This window comes from Marmota monax, unplaced genomic scaffold (genome assembly GCF_021218885.2).
Source record: "Marmota monax isolate L192 unplaced genomic scaffold, Marmota_monax_Labrador192_F-V1.1 WCK01_AAM20220418_F8-fsc00126, whole genome shotgun sequence".
Classification (NCBI taxonomy): Eukaryota; Metazoa; Chordata; class Mammalia; order Rodentia; family Sciuridae; genus Marmota; species Marmota monax.
The window spans coordinates 3,306,770-3,324,606 of record NW_026695245.1 but is presented as its reverse complement, the minus strand read 5'-3'; the positions used below and the strand labels follow the sequence as shown (position 1 = coordinate 3,324,606).

Below are 17,837 nucleotides of genomic sequence, written 5' to 3'. Positions count from 1 at the left end.
GCAAATTTTCGAGATATATATATATATACACACATATACATACACACACACACACACACACACACACACAAATTCTTTTGTCCAAAGCAGAATCATCAAAGTTACCTAATTTCAGGGTAGGAGATGTGTCATGGGAGAAGGCATACTTCGCCAGTGCAAGACCCTGGGTTCAATCCCCAGTACACACACACACACTCTCTCTCATGCACACACACAGTTATCTAATGTCATTGGTGATCTAATGTTAAAATAAGTTCTAGAAATGAATATTAACTTTCACAGTAGCACGGTTTAAGACCTGATGAACTCTGGCATATGCTACACTGTAATAAGCATATCAGGGCCATTTAATTCACATTAGTTTGCTTCTTATATAATGATGTTTACCTATTGTTACATAAAAAGAAATAAGTGTTAAGCTAGAAAAGTGGCCAATTGAGAATTAGTGCAAATTTGTTTTAGCCAGTTAATATTTAAACAGCCATGAATAAAGGCCAAAAGGCCCATATATTACCTTATTTGGCCCATTATAGAAATCTGTTAATTTTGAGGGAAAAAAGTTTATTTTTTGTACTAGAAATATTTTTGAAGTCATGAAAGCTGCTAGAAGATCATATTGAAAAAGCTTAACTATAGAGACATATAAAAAGCTCACAATCTGTCATTTTTTCATGATTATACTCTATGATTTTTAATTGGGGAAGTTTTAAAAGTAGTGGGAAAGCACTATTTTATCTGTCAAAGTAAACTCTAATACAACCTCCACTGTTCTCCTAAATACAGAAAAAGGCTACACTTATTAGCCTAACACTTAAGTTGCTCCATAAACTGAATCTGTTTTAGCCAGACTGTTTTCCTGGAAATATTTATTTACTTAGAATTCGTCTTTTCTCAGGGGCTGAGGTTGTGGCTCAGCAGTAGCACACTTGCTGGGCATGTGTAAGGCACTGGGTTCAATTCTCAGCACCACATATAAATACATAAATAAAATAAAGGTCTATTAACTAAAAAAAGAAATAGTCTTCTCAACTTTTATATCTTCCAAATCTTTATTCAAGATGTTCCTTTTCCCCTGAATATTGAAAATAACAATTATTCATATTTAGAAGTATCCCCACCTAACAACAACAAAAAAAGTCTTTTCTTTCAAGGCCTAGTTCAAATGCCATTCTTCCCATGAAGCCTTCCTCTTACATTGCTGGAAACATGGCCTCTTTCCTGAATTCCAACAGCAGCCAATGCTTTTGTAATAGAAACATGAGGAATTATAATATGTTATATCTCTGCTACCCATGTGAACACTAAACCTTTTTACCTCCTCAAACACTCTGTGTTGAGCTTTGAACAAAGATAAGACTCAAATATTCATTAAATGAATGAGGACATTAATATCTTATTTCCATCATTTGCATAGAAAATCCAAGTGTTTTGATTATTATATTTTGTATCAAAAATTTTTGTAGTTTGCTGAAAAATTTTAAAATGAAAACATTTTCATTTGTATAATGGAAATCAAGATGCAGGATTTTTTTTTTTTTTTTTTTTTGGTGTGTGTGTGTGTATGGGGGTGGGTAATGGAGATTAAACCCAGGGGTGCTCTATTACTGAGCTATATCCCCAGCCCTTTTTATTTATTTGGTACTGGGGATTGAACCCAGTGGTGCTTTACTACTACATTATATCCCAGCACCCCACTTTTTTTTGAGACAAGGGCTCTCACTAACTTGCCCAGGATGACCTGAAACTTGTGATTCTCCTATCTCAGCCTCCTAAGTAGCTGGGATTTCAGTTGTGTGCCACTCTGCCCAGGAAAAAATAGATAACTTTAAGCTACATTTTGTTTTTTAACTTGTAGCACAAGGAAATATATTGTGATTATTTTTCAACATATTACTGCTCAAATATTTCTATAATTTGTGACAAGATATTTAAAAGAAAAAAAATGTATGAAAGGCATTTCACTTCCTCACCCTTCCTTTACTTTGTGGCAACCTTAAACTTTTTGTTTGTTTTTGTTTGTTTGCTTAACCATGAACAAGAAGAGAACAAATAGTCCAAAAATTAAGAAATCTAGTGAGAAAGCTAAAGATCATAAGAAATAAAGAATAAAAAGAAAAAAAGGACAATTTCCCCTGTGGTGGAAAAAAAAAAAGTACAATGTACATGACCATGTACATGAAAGACCTGACCCCCTGGTCAGACCTGAATGAATGAAAGGAAAGATTTTTTAAAAATGACTATATTGCCACATTGGAATTATATAAATTCCTCAGAAAATTAGTATTCTTTCCTCAAAATGGACAAAAAGATGCACATTCAAATAAAACCAACTAATCTTTCAAAGACTTCTACATAAAAAAGCAACTTGAAAAAAAAATCAGAAATGATAATCTATAAGTCACAAGAATATAAATTTACCTATTTTTCTTCAAATTAAGATGCCAGTTTGAAAAAAATTGTCCACTAAACAAGTACCTGACTTCTATAAATTACACTAATTGTGCTGGAGTATATAGAACATATAGTTCAAAGTGGCACATATTAAATGAATTAAATACTAAAAAGGATAATATCAAGGATGCTGTAAGACAAATAACAAATGAGTTGTACACATTAAAAATAATATTCAGGGGCTGGGGTTGTGGCTCAGTGGTAGAGTGCTCGCTTAGCATGCATGGGGCACTGGGTTCGATCCTCAACACCACATTAAAAAAATAAAATAAAAATATTGTGTCCACCTCAAACTAAAAAAAAATTAATTTTAAAAAACAATAATAATACACAGAGAAGGGAATTAATTAAATCTTAAAAATGAAATATTCCTAGTGCCACATAAGCTTAATAAAACAAATACATGTAATATTAAAAAATATGATAATATTAAAAAAGTAGTATGAAAAAATACTAATCCTGAGATTAAGATATTTCAGAATCGTGATCAATGAGAACTCTAGAGAGGTGTGAGGATCTCATCTTCTATTTATTGAGTGGCAACCAAGTGACAGGCATCATGCTAGGCGCTAGAGGTAAAGAGAGACAGTCTTTGCTTTATAGAACTTGCCATCAAGCAAGGGAAACAGAAAGTAAAACAACTACCTTGGAGACTTTAGAAGAGTAGAAGGGATAACATAAGATTAGATAGAAAAAACAAAAAGAATTATGTTAAGAAATGAAGGAAAAAAGAATACCAGTGCAGGAGACCTTCTGGGTCAAATAAAACAGGAAAGCAATAGTAACTATGGAATGTTTTTGCATTTTTTTGCAAATGAGAGTCAAGTGAGGCAATAAAGATTCATTTTAATCAGGTGGTTGGTTTGCATCACTCCTGACTGAACTGCCCAACGGGCTCCTCACCTTGTGATAAAATGACCTTATGAGGAAAATCAGTAAATAGTAATTAGGTCAGAGCCACATCTGCTCAGGAAAGCTCCACCTGTGGACAGATCAAGCAAGGAATCTTGGTAAGCCTGCCCCAAACAAGGTAAGGAAAGATATAAATCTGATGATATAAAACAAATTAAGCTAGTCTGCATGCTTGAAAGAATTTGAGGGTGTGGTGTTAGCCTATCTTCCACACATCTTGGCAGACATGAAAATGAGCATTAAATCAGTTTCACAGCCACATTGTCTCGCCTATTGAATTCCTCACCCTTGCTGCCTGGAAGAAGCTTGGACTAAGAACAGAAACTCCCTTTACAGTTCCCTCTATCATGGATCTGAGCAACTGTTTCTTCCTATATCTTTGCTTACTCTTCCTATCATTTTTAAGACCCAAGATGGCTACACCTGCCCAGAGAAGGGAACAGAAATTCAAAGTTACCTTACAAATTGCTTAGTGCTATGGCAAGGAAAGTGCAGGGTAATTTGGAAACACATACCAAGAACACTTAGTTTAGTTTTAGAGATGTCAAGAAGTTTTTGGAAATGGAACACAAGACAAGAAAAAGTTAGTATTTCATACCTTGACAACAACATATACTAAGAACCTAACACACAAGAAAAGTTTTCATGTTGCTGAATACAGAGAAAGAGGGAAGAGAGAAGAGGTAAGACTGCTGAAGTGAGGAGACCCAGGTCACAAAGCCAGACAACTTAAGAGTTCAGACTAAAATCAAGGCACTGAAGGCTCCTGGCAAAGTGCACAGGTCCGATTGTTAACTGGCATTTTTCTTACTACCCTATGGAATATGCCCTGAATACAAGAGAAAGTGATGCTATCATCTATAGGAAAATGGCTCTGGCCTATTTTAGTTTAATGGTGGGGGATATAGGAAGGAACAAGGAAGAGAGATAAGACTGATCTTACAAAATATGTAAATAGGAAAGAGAAAGAAAAAATTGACAGGATAAAAAAGGGAGGGGGTGGTTTCTTCATTGTGGGTTGGAAACTTCTGCTCTGTTTCAATCCCATATCCTCTCTTTTGAACTTCTTTGTAGGAAACCACAAGGATTTGAACATCTCAATTACAGCAGTCAAGCTAACCCGCCCTCAACAAAGTCTACTTCACGCTGGAGATCTGGTTATAAATCTGTGAATTTTTCCAACCTATAGATCAAATGTGCAGGAGTAAACAAAGAATTCTTGATTTATTCTGGACTCTTCTTGATTAAGAGAAGTCTCTAGAGTAAGGCTGCCTAAGATCAAATGTTGGCTCTGGTTTTTACTAGCTATTAGGCAAATTACCTAAGCACTCTGTGCTTCAGTTAGCTTATCTGTAAAATGGATATAACAGCTGAATATAATATATAGGGCTGCTATAAAGCAAAAACTATGTTTGCAAGTACACTAGATAATACAATTTGTAGAATATTGAAGCTGGGCACATTGGTGCACACCTGTAATCCCAGAAGCTCAGGAGATTGAGGAATGAGGATCACAAGTTCAAAACCAGCCTTAGCAAAACCAAGGCACTCAGTGAGACCCTGTCTGTAAATAAAATACAAAATAGGGCTGGGGATGTGGCACAGGGTTGAGTGCCCCTGACTTCAATTCCCGTGCCCCCCCCACCAAAATATGGGTATGTTTTATATCAGAAACAACATGAGATAATTAACAGTCCCTGTCAAACTAAACAAAAACCCCAGTTATATTAGAAACTAAAAGAAAAATCAAGGTTGCTACAACAAGCCATAGTGGGAAGATCAAGGACAGAGAGGATGTCAGAACACAAAACCTCAGGATTAAGAGATGAAAATTCATACACATGTGAGGGGAAGATGAGAAAGCCTCCAAATCAAAGGAGTCATATCTTGTACCAGGTCAGACCTCCACTGAAAGCAAGAATAGAAAAACCACCCTTGGGCCCAAGGAGGCAGTAAAAAAGGACACTTTCTGCCTTTTATTCTGGTTGGGTGGTAAACAGAAAACATGGAAATATCTAGCTTATGACATACCTAGAAATTAAATCCAAATTTAAAAACATGAGCCAGAATACAGAGAAATCTTTATAGTCTCATTAGGAACAGACACAAAACTACTCTGTAGAGAGACTGCCACAGTTAGTAAGCAGAAAAAAATTTTTTAAAAATTTAAAAATTCCAATGAAGAGCTCTCAATGAAGTTTGAAACCATCATAAGGTACATATAGCAGCCAAAACAAGAGAGTTAGCTCCAGGAAAACTTGAGATACTAGAGTATTATGAAAAAGGCTCAAAATGATATTTTATACTTATTAGAGATAAAGTCAGAAATACAGTGTAATATGAAAGAACATGTTGCTGTGGGAAAAAATTTTAAACCATCATCTAGAATTTCTTATAAAGTCAGTAAATCTAGAAATTAGAAAGTCAAAGGAATAAATAGAAAAACAGAGAAAACTAAAAAAAGAAATGAAAATGGCAAAATAGAATTGAACCAAGCATGGTGGCATACACTATAATCCCAAAGACTCAGGAAGCTGAGGCAGGAGAGTTGCAAGTTCAAAGCCAGCCTCAGCAACTTAGTGAGGTTCTAAGAACCTTGGTGAGACACTGTCTCAAAAAATAAATAAATAAAAAGGGCTGGGGATGTGGCTAGGTGGTTAAGTGTCCCTGGGCTCAATCCTTGGTACAAAAAAGAAAATAGAACTGAGAAAATTATTCAGAATGCAACATGAAAGGGCTGGGGGTGTAGTTCAGTGGTAGAGTGTGTGCCACGCATGTATAAAACCCTGGGTTCAACCCTAGCATCACAACAACACCACAAAAGGGCAACAAAAAAACAGAAACGATATGAGAAATTAAGAAGCAGGAGATAAAATAATAAGGTTCAACATATAAATGCCAGTAGTTCTGGCAGAAAAGAAAAGAGAAATTAAAGAAGTAAAATCTGAAGATATAACAGGTAAGAACTTTCATAGATTGAAGGAAGAAAACAAATGAATCCTTAAAGAACAGGGTCTCAAGCAAGATCCAGAGTAAGAAAATCCAGACCTATAGACAAAATTGAAGAATACCAAAGTAAAAAAAAACAAAAAAAAAAGATTAACTCCAGAAGAATCATATTTAGAACAATAGAAATCAGAAGAATATAGAATCATATTTTTTAAATGTTAATTAGAAGATAATTATAACCTAGTGAAGATGAAAAAAGATTAAGAGATATTTTACAACTCAGATTTTCTTAAAGAATTACTCAAAGATTAACCTCAAGTAAGAAAAAAATTGGATCCAAAGGAGAGGAGGAAGATACAAAAACCAAGGGCATTAACTATGGGACTTCTCTGAACAAAAGAATGCAAAACATTCCACAGTTCTCAGCGTTTCTTCTCTAGTTTGTCTCTAAAAGGTCTCATTGACTTATACTATCTTTATACTTACTAACCTGCCAAAAAAAAAAAAAAAAAATCACCATTTCTGAGTCTGAGAGAAATGTTATAAATTTATAAGGTAGGTAAGTAGGTCACTCATTTCCTTCACCCATGCACATGAGAGCCAGAGAGCTTGTCCATGAGTAAGCACCATCATGTGCGCCAGGCACGGTTTAGATGCTGGAGAGTGAAGACAAAATCCCTGCCTTCTCTCTTAGTGGGGGAGGGCAGACAACTACACACACACACAATCTGAGAGGTGACACAGAACAAAATAAAGCAAGGTAGAGGGAGAGCAAGTGTTGAGAGGAGTTGAAATTTTAGGGAAGGAGGTATCAGTAAGGGCCCTGGCAAAGAAGACCAGACATGTTTAAGGGCTGAAGAGAATTTTTTAAAAAATTTTTTTGTAGTTGTAGATGGATACAATGTCTTCATTTTATTTATTTTTATGTGGTGCTGAGGATCAAACCCAGTGCCTCATGCATGCATGCTAGGCAAGCACTCTGCCACTGAACTATAGCCCTAGCCCTGAGCCCTAGAAGGCTCAGCAGGTCATTAGAAGGACTTTGTCTTTCACACCAAATGAGACAATCAGGAAGCCACTGGACATTTTAAGTAAAAGTGGCAAATCCATGAATGTTCAGAAAAATCTCTCTACTTGCCTCTGTAGAGGCACATAGAATCAGGTCCACTTGGGAGGTTGTTTTAATAATCCACATGAAACACAATGGTGATTTGAGCCAGTGAAGGTGGTGATTAGTCTGTTCCCTCAAAGCCTAGGATTTCGAGAAAAAGTTTTAAGTAGATTGAATAGTTGTGCTTTTCATTTAAAATTTTTCTTTTAGATAACTAAAATAATTTCAATTTCCTTAATCAGGCATTCATAATACACATTTAATAACATACAATAAAGTATGTGCATTAAAGTTGGCATGTAAAGAACCAACTTTTGGAAATTGATTTAGCTATGTGTATCAGCAAGCTCAAAATGTTAAACACTTTCATCCACTAATCCTACTTCTAAGAATATAGGGTAACATAGTGATGGGATCAAATATAAATGCACAACATATTTATAATAGTCAAAACCACATAAGGGTAAATTCAGGCATGTATAGAAAAACAGACTGATAACATGGCCTTCAGGAGCACTTACAAAAGTTTCATTAGGTTATTTTATTTTTGTGACCAGGCTTTTGGTAAAGATAAAACAGTAGACATTTTAATACTGAATTCTCTGAAACTTGAATTATGTGTTGCCAATGTCAGATACATAAACTCTGACATGCACTCAATAGAAATTAGGTTTAAGTTCTATTCATAAACATGAAAGTATTTCAGTAGAGGACATTTCCCACCAAAGACACTAACCAAAGCTTGTGTTTGGTCAAAGGTTTTTTCTAAAGGGGTCATGGGAAAGAAAAATTGGGAAAAAAAATTGAAAATTTCAGATGACCCAATTTTAGGTGACTAGACCATGAAAGTCCTTAAATGCCAGAATAAAGAGTTCATGTTTTATTCTATAGTTGTAAGGATCTATAAAAGATTTTCAACAGATGAAAAAAAAAAATCATGAGCCAAATGTAGCAGCATGCTCTAGTCATAGTTGCATGGAAGCCTGAAGCAGGAGTATGGCTTGAGCCCAGGAGTATGAGGCCAGCCTGGGCAACATAGTGAGATCTCATGTCAAAAATTATGATGACAATGATGATGATGATCACCAAGAACCTTTGTAAAATTAAACTGACAATAATAATCCAACTCTTCACAGAATGTGGTTCAGAAGAATCCCTTAAGATCTACTGATTTAACTTGCAAGGATAAAATACAGAGGGAGTCCCAAAGACAGGGAGACCAAAGGGTAGGCTGGTGTCATAAAGTCGGTTTAAGGAGATACCAAATTGAACTAGTAACAGTAGAAATTTGAATAAGAAGGGGATCAAAGTGTCAAAGCTAATATAATTTTGCTGATATTTACAACCACAACATCTGAATTCTGTCCACAAACATTTTGGTTTTCATCTTGAAAAGTCTTTGACAGACTAGCTAAGAATTTGTACCAGTTTCCTTTAATAAAACACTGAATACAAGATTATTCTGTACAGACCCTTGGCATTATTATAGTCTTCATTACCTTAAACTCTCCAATTTCATTTCTGAAATTATCTTAACCCTATGTATTTACTGTTTATACATATATTTAAAAAGACGTTCTACTCATCTGCATTGATCTTTCAGAAAGTTGCTCATAGTTGTGAAGAAGACAAATATTTTTTAACTCCTTCATCAGATATTTATTGAGCACCTTAGCCCACTGAATTTTACTGTAGACATATAAAATAGGCTTGTCATATCACAGTTTTTGAGAAGACACTTAGGAAAATAAAAAATCTCTCCTAGTATTGAATATTATACATATCCTTACACTATGTTGATTTCTTATCAGTTATTCCAAATTGTATTGCTCAGTCATCAGTATTACAGACACGAATACCATCATCTCATAGGGTAAACTGAACCAAAGAGATTTGACTAAAGGTTTTTGTTTGTTTTGCTGTGCTGAGAATTAAACCCAGGGCCTCACACATGGTAGGCAAATGCTCTACCATTGAGCCACATCCCTTCCCCTGACTAAAAGGTTTTTTTTTGTTGTTGTTTTGTTTTGTTTTTAAACTTAGTTTGGTTATAGTTCTGATATTTTTTTGCTCTAGTCCAAGTTAAATGAATAAATCTTTATATTTCATCTCACTCTGGACTTTTTTTTTTTTTTTTACATCTTTTAAATGTCATTACCATCCTTTTCTTCCTTTCAATGATTCTTGGTGAAGATGACATTTTAAAAGCTCAATGACAGTCATAATTGCATGATTCCGAATATACTAAAAAACAACAAATTGTACACTTTACATGTACATTTACTGTGGTGAAAGTTGTCTAGACCCACAAAAGTAAGCAATGACTGTGACTCTAAGGTTATAATTAAAAGGATAGGAAACATCCTCCACAGCACCACATTCAAAAAACAAAATTCATATTTTGTTAAGTGAATTATATCTAATGAAGCTGTTAACTATTTTAAAAGTACATTAAGAACTGAATTGTGCTAATACAATATTCCAGCCTGAAGTTAATAATCAAAATGACTTTAACTGTTGTCTTTACCAAAGCTATCCCAGATAAAAATAAATGTTAAAAAAAAATAAAAAGCAATACAACATGTTTGCTGAGTTGAAGTAAAGGAATGCCTAAAGTACATATGGACAAATATAGAATTATGCTCAGTTTATTCTAATATTAACATTTCTTCACATTTCCTGGGAACATACAAACTAGGATTCCATTGAGAGAAACTAATTCATGATTAAAAATCGATCGTCAAAAACCCAAGTAACTAAGTTAATTATAAAGCAACTGTTATGAGTTTAAAAACCATGATAATTTTTTAATCATAAGCAATTTCTTCTCAATATTTAAGCTTGATTTTAAGCTATCTACAGTTAATTCTTGATAATTCATAAATAATGCAGACTGAAGACATTAAAAAGTTCCTATTGAAAGATTAATAATCATATAGACAAGTTCATATAAACATATACAGAATTATAAAAGGCCAAGACTGAAAAGAACTAATCCCTTTATTGTAAGGATGGGAGAAAAGAGGCTCAGAGAAATTAAGTGTACTGTTCAAAGTAACACCTAGTAAGTGGCAGAGTAAGGACTCCAACCTAAGACAGTCTGACTCCAAAACCCAAGTCTTCTGGTATTCACAAGCAGAATCCTTATTATGTTGCCAAAATAAATTTAAAGACCTCAAAATGTTCATTTAAATTATTTTATCTTTCTTAAAAGAATAAAATCAGTATTAATCTATACAGCAAGCATCTTCAAGGAGTAGATATTTTTGAACATCCTTTTTAAAATTATAAAATAGTTTATCAAACATAATTCTGAATTCAAACCCCAAAATCGTCTAAAATGTACAAACAAAACCATAAAGGGGAAATACCTATAAAAATGGGTTGAATTAAAAGAGTGATATTTTTGGTAATGTTGTTTTTACCTTTAGCCATGTCATACTCCATAATCATTTTGAGAAAGTTGGAAATTTCCCTATCTAGTCTCTGTTGACATGCTTGTGCTTTCTAGAAAACAAAAAGAAAATTAAGACAAATCAATAAAGGATTTTTATATTACTTATGTTTAATGTTTCTATCAAAACTTTCATTTGTAGTTTGATAAACACTATTAAGCTTCAAAGAAAACAATGAGAGAAAATTTCCTTAGAAACTGAATATAATGTTAAATCAATTATAGAATAAATATTTCTTAATTCTAAACACATTCAACATCTCTCATGTAGGTATATACAACTAAATTAATTAACACTACTATCTTTGTTACGCCAAGGATACATGAGGAGTTAGATTTTTCTGATTTATTAACTTATAATCAGTCTGCTTAAATTCATCAAGAAATTATAAAATGCATCCTTCAGGAATATATTTTGAAAACTGTTTTTCTTAAAAGAAAAAAAAAAAAATCCAGATGGTCCTGCCACTTGGAAACCACCAGCTGACTTTCATCCAGCAATCTAATACATACTGCCCCCACAAAATCAGACCAATGAGGACATTTTCTTAGTAAGTCGAAGCTTATGAAAATAGGGTAAAATCAATCACTGAAAATACTCTTTCTTATAATTTGAAAGTTCTATGCAATTAGATCTCAAAACAAATATAGAATTTTATGATATAAAGGATATCACATCTTAGTACAGATTTAAAGTACAAGAGGAAACAATGTCATTTTGTAGTTAGTTTTATATATAGTTTCCCTTTAAAGATGTGGGAAGAATAAGCCAAAAAATTATAATTGTAAATCTGCTTGGTTATGACAATCAAAATTTTATTCTGAGAATTTTTACTTTATAAATTTTAGAATGACACTGTAGTGGGCAGAGCAATATATTTAGCCTTCTGACACTTCCCTCCTTTGTACTCTAATTTCAACTGGCCTATGAAAAAGCATTTTGCCCACCCAAAATCAAAACTACCATAGCTCAACATGCCAAGGTGACACAGGTAAGCACCCTTTTCTCCTATTTCACCTTATAAATTTTTTAGTACTTATGAAGCTCAGCTCCATCTCAATAGAATTATTCATGGTACCATATTACTGATAGGCAATGTTTTCTTTTAAGTTTATATAATTTTTTGAGAGTTCTAACAACACCTAAAAATAATTTGTATTTTTTTTCTTTCGTTGGAGAGGAGGAACACCTATACAACATAATTTAGAATATCATAAAACCTAAATTGATATGTCTGATAATTTTTTTCAGATACATGTGAATACAGGTTCAAAAAGGAGAAAAGTCAGTCTGGAAACATGCACTGCAACCAAATGTATCACTCATGACTTATTAACAGAAAATCGTTGCTCTTACTCTATACATATTTAACATTCCTGCTCATGTGCAACTCAACACTACTGTTTTCTCTTTTCCTTTCTATGGTGAAAGTTGTCTTGACACACAAAAGTAAGCAATGACTATGACTCTAAGGTTATAATTAAAAGGCAGGAAACGTCCTCCACAGCACCACATTCAAATACATTTACCTTTCCTTAGTCTATCTGACAATTTAAAAAAAAAATAGTTTCCTGGATCAAAGATTTTTTGCTTTGTTTAAAAAGGCATGTAGTAGGTTGGCTGGAGAAGAGCCAACTACACATAACTGTGTTGAGCCAGGCATACATGTGCCTTCTAAACAATTTAGTGCCATTTAACTGATACTAAAAAAGAATGGAGAGGTGATTAATGTAACAAAATATGACATTCTCAGTTTTTTATCATTTCCCCTCAGTAGTTGCTGGTTATATTATAAAATCCTAAATATCTACTCATATAATGTAATGCTTACAAATGCTTTGTAGAGTCTGGGACAGTTCTCATTCCTGATTTCTATGCTATTCATGTTATGTCAGGGGCTCTTTTTAATTTTTATTTACTTATTCTACATAAATGAGATCCCACTGTGAAAAATGTTCTAATACTGAAAGCTGACAGTATTTTAACTTTCCCCAAGGATTCTGGGCACAGCACACATATCAAGGATCACATCCCATGGAGGCCCAGAGGAATAGAAGGTACCCCAGGTGAGCCACGCTGACAACACAGGTCTCCTATTACAACCTTTGTCCACATAAGACTTTAGCTATTGGTTTTGCTTGACTTAAGCTGATGTTAAACTACCTTGTTCTCACCTACATGGCAGCTCAAATAGTATTCAAATGTAGTAGTTGGCTAGAGAGGAGTGGATAAAGTAAAAGAACGGTAATTAATTCCAGATTATTTGCAACAGAAAATCCACATTTGGTTAAAAAAAGAACAGAAGCAGATTACCTTCTATCCAGCAATAATACACACAACAGTACAGGAAGTTAAAGAAGACAGACACTGAAGCACATATACTATATGATTCCATTCTCACAGAATTCTAGAACAGGAACACTGACAATGCCATAATGACACTGGTGCTACGTCAGTATCAGCAGATTGGTGGTTGCCTGAGATGCATCTGACAGTATTTTAACTGTCAGACATTTAAAGTTTCTAGGACATCATCTTGGATATGGAAGTGCAGGAATTTTGAGGTGATAAAAATGTTCTCAATCTTGATAGTAGTAGTAGTTATACAGGGTGTATACATTTGTCAAAATATATCAAACTAAAGACATAAAATGAATTCATTTTACTGTATAATATTATACCTCAATAATATTAATTCAAACTTTCAATAGAGTATAGAGTCCTGATAACTTTCGTCTTAGAAGAAAACAGTCATCTGTCTTAAGTCCTGCCAAATCCTCTTCAAAGCTAACAGCATATTCCATCTTCCCTTGTTGTCAAGCCTCACACATTCTTTCTGACCTGGTGGTTATTGTGGTCCTGCTCTGTAAATTTCCTTGATGTTTTATTTTGCAATAGATATTTACACAAAAATTTAAAATGTAGAAAGAAAAAATACTTCCCCTCCCATCCTGACTGCCAGTCCTAGAGCCTCTTTTGCCCCATTCCTAGCCTCAAGGCACCAAAGGCTAATTTCTCATCTTACCAGGGCTACTCTAGGCCTACACAAATAGATGTATGTACATCCTGCTGTTTTTCTCTCCTAATATATTAGTAGCATATTTGATACACCATCTTATACCTTGCCCTTTGCACTTTATATATCTTACTCATGTGCATATGTATTAATCTTTATCAGTCTCATGTTGATGCACATATATCTTTCTGCATATTCAATTTAGTTAGGAATCATTTATTCTTAAACAAGGAAAGTTTTATATTACTTTTTCATTTGGTTAAAATTTAACGTTATCTCCTAACTTATAATACAAATGCAGTTCAGATCCTATACCATAAAGATATCCTCAATAAAACCCTCATTTTGCTACAAGTATCCAAGAGCCTATCCCAGTACTCCCCATTAGAACTTCCTATAGTGACAGAAACACTATCTATATGTTGGTAGCCACATGAGGCTACTGAGCACTTGAAATGTAACTATTTAAAAGAAGAAACTAAATTTTTAGTTTAATTTTAATTAATCTAAATGTTAACAGCCATGAATGTCTCATAGGAACTGTTAATATGCAGTTCTATACCAATATTTACGTTTGACTTTCTCTTCCAATTTTTTTTTATGAAATATTTTCAAGATGCCATTAAGGTATCATTAAAAGGCCAATGTGTCTATGCTTTGTCTTAGGCTTTTTTTCCTTAAGGCCTAACCTGAAGGCAACGGGAATCACAGGGCTAACAGAAAATGTTCAACTTTTCAACTTTCTTGAGTTCCTCAGTTTGGGAAGATGAAAAATATAAAATACGTCACATTTTCAGTATGAACATTTTCCCCCAAATTTCTTTTAAGTCTACTTATTAATATCAAGGAAATACCATCAGTTTTGTAATTATAATTAATTCAGATAATTATAAAGTATTCCTTTCCTACTTAAAATTGCATACTATAGTAATGTGGCCACATCAATGTTTACAGCAGCTCAATTCACAATAGCTAAGCAATGGAACAAACCTAAGTGCCCTTCAACAGATAAATGGATAAAGAAAATATGGTATATATACACAATGGGATATTACTAAGCCATAAAGAATAAAATTATGACATTTGCCAGTAAATGAATAAAACTGGAGACTATTGTGCTAAGCAAAATAAGTCAATCCCAAAAGACCAAAGGCCAAATGATCTGATATGCAGATGCTAACTCATATTGCAGGGGTGGACAGAGTTCATTGGATTAGATGAAGGGGAATGAAAGGTAGGGAGAGGAGACGGGAATAAGAAAGACAATAGAATGAATTGGACATAACTTTCCTATGTTCCTATATGAATACATGACCAATGTAACTCCACATCATGTATAACCATGAAAATGGGAAGTTATTCTCCATGTATTTTGATATGCCAAAATTCATTCTACTGTCATGTATAACTAAAGAACAATAAAAATGTATTCCAATTCTAGAGTAACAAATTTCTTTTAGAATATCTATACCCACCAAGAATAGATCTGTTCCTAAAACTGGCTTCCAAATTTCCTTGTAACTTAATTTAAGAATCAAAGACATCCTCAAGGCAGGATACTACAAGTTACGATTCAACACATTTCAAAAGCATATGAGATTACACCTATTTTAAACCAGCCTCCAGATGCTGAGGCAGAATCAGGGTATACAGAGTTAGCATTCATAGTTGGATAGAGATACGTTAGTCTGCAAAACATGAAAGTGCTTAACACTGTCTAAAATTCTCACTGACTTCAGGTATGTCCTATACACACCATAAGGCAAAATTTTCATAGTTTTTAAGTTCACATATAAACAAAATATTTAAATAAGAAATAAAATACAAAGTATAGTTGAGGTTGATAAGCTCAAATTTTCATAATTTGAAAAGTCCTAAAGAATAAATCTTAAAAGTTTTTTAATGGGCCATGTGTGGTGGTGCTCTGCTGTAATCCTAGTTATCTGGGAGGCAGAGGCATAAATCTTTAAAGTTCAAGGATAGCCTCTGTGTAACTTAGCAAGACCCTGTCCTCAAATGGTTAAAAGGGGAGGTTATGGTGTTATCCAGTGACAGTGCACCCCTCAATTCAATCCCCAGTACAACCAAATAAAAAAGTTTTTAATGGTATGCAAGTTAGTATGCTTTTATTTTATTTGTAGCTTCCATTAAAAAGATCTTAAAATTACCAAAATCTTGGAAAAGATATTGGTATGCTTTGTAAATCCTTCCAGGTTTAATCATATACCTCATATTAAGGGGAGATAAATAGGGAAGGATTTCTTTTCACTTAGGGAATACCAAATAAATTTTAAAGTACTTAATTCAGTTTTATATTTTACTTGTGTAACATGATTTTGGCTATATTTAAGCCTTGTTTTCCCAGTTTTAATGTTGTTGGTGTTATTGTAAATGCTCTAGTCAATATTTTTCGCAAAGTTCACTGATCTGAGAATTATGTTTATAGTTTTCACAATACACCCTAGGCTTTAAAACAGAGGTAGCATTGGTAGAGCAATTGTCAACAAATTCTACAAAATGACTTCAACAAAACATGGAAGAGCCTGAATTCTCTAATGTTCCAACACAAATTTTAAGATTCAAAAATCCTTTTTATATTTAGGGTTACAGGCTCATATCAATAATAATCTGCAGGTGTTAGCAAACTTAGTTTCATTAGAGTTGTTGATCTATAAACATTCAAATCCCACAACTAAACCATTTAATTCATACTCATAAGCTTTTTTTCCCCCCCTCTGTGTGTGGGTAGAGGTACTAGGGGTTGAACCCTAGAACCTTGCATATCGGAGACAAGTGCTCTAAGCTATATCACCAGCCCTCATTTAATCATTTAATTTATGTTCTGATTAAATTTAGTAGGAAAAGTCATATGCTTTAACATAATCATTTAGGTTGAAATTGATCATCCTTTCGTAGTTTTAGTTCTTCCACACCCAATTCCCATTCTTTGATAAACAAGGTGCATTTAAAAGGTATAGTCATAAAATTGATGTCCCTCCCCCCACTGCCAAAAACAAACCTATTTTATTTTAATTATATATTCGGATATTCCTCAATGGATAAGGCATTGATGTCACTTCAGACGAGGGCCTCTCCATTCATTACTGACACCTGACTTTACCTTTAAGCAATGAAGTTACAGATTACAAGTGGTTTTGAATGAAACTACTGACCAAGAAATGTGTCACTATGATTGCATTATCTAAACTCTAAAATAAGCAGTGAAGTCATAAAGGGCAGCAAGTCAAGCTCTGCATGCTCCCTCTACTGGCAGCAGATTTTAAATAGAACAGGAGTCTAATTACAGCCATGTAGAGTTTAAAATAGATAGGTCTAGGTACAGGTCCACATCCATACAGCATATTTATAGAGACATTTTATAGTATCACCAAGACAAAGACATAATCACCAATAGAATAAAACTAAAGAGCAATACTATTTCCACTGTTGTCAGACACCATAATTTCAAAATGTCACCTTTTAATAAAAAGTAATTCTTGATTAAAACCTGCATGACAGCTATAAACGTGAGATTATGTTCGGTTTACCTCTAAGGACTCCTTCAAGTCTACAGCAGAAACTGCATCCTCTTCTTCATCATCAGTCAACTGGTCCTGGGAACAGTAGTGAGTGCTATAAGCAGAATGCTCTTCAATTGCTTCCAGCCAGTTCTGAAATAATCCAAGGATTTAAATTAAAGTGAAAGGCATTTTTACTCCAAAGAGTATAGAGATTGCATGTCGATGATATGTAAAGCATGAAATTTACATGAAGGAAATAAATATTATGGCTCAAAATTCAAATTATGCTATCTCTTATCCATGACATGTCTGGCTAAAAAATTTTCCCAATATATATTTTAAAATATCATCTATAAGTTTACATATTCACTAATACTCAAATACATTACAGAAATTAAATAATAAGTGATTTTTAAACTTAG

At 33.7% G+C, this 17,837-nt stretch overlaps 1 protein-coding gene across 9 annotated transcripts in view; it reads right to left on the bottom strand.

Annotated features, from left to right (window-relative positions):
• Positions 1–17,837, bottom strand: part of Osbpl1a (oxysterol binding protein like 1A) — a 220,357-nt gene that overhangs the window by 120,630 nt on the left and 81,890 nt on the right. For all 9 annotated transcript variants that reach the window (XM_058578262.1, XM_046433512.2, XM_046433521.2 and 6 more), the window contains 2 exons: positions 17,443–17,565; positions 10,849–10,930 (listed from right to left, as the gene is read on the bottom strand). In XM_058578262.1, coding sequence (XP_058434245.1) covers positions 10,849–10,930; positions 17,443–17,565 — 205 coding nt within the window. The remainder of the gene's footprint in view (positions 1–10,848; positions 10,931–17,442; positions 17,566–17,837) is intronic.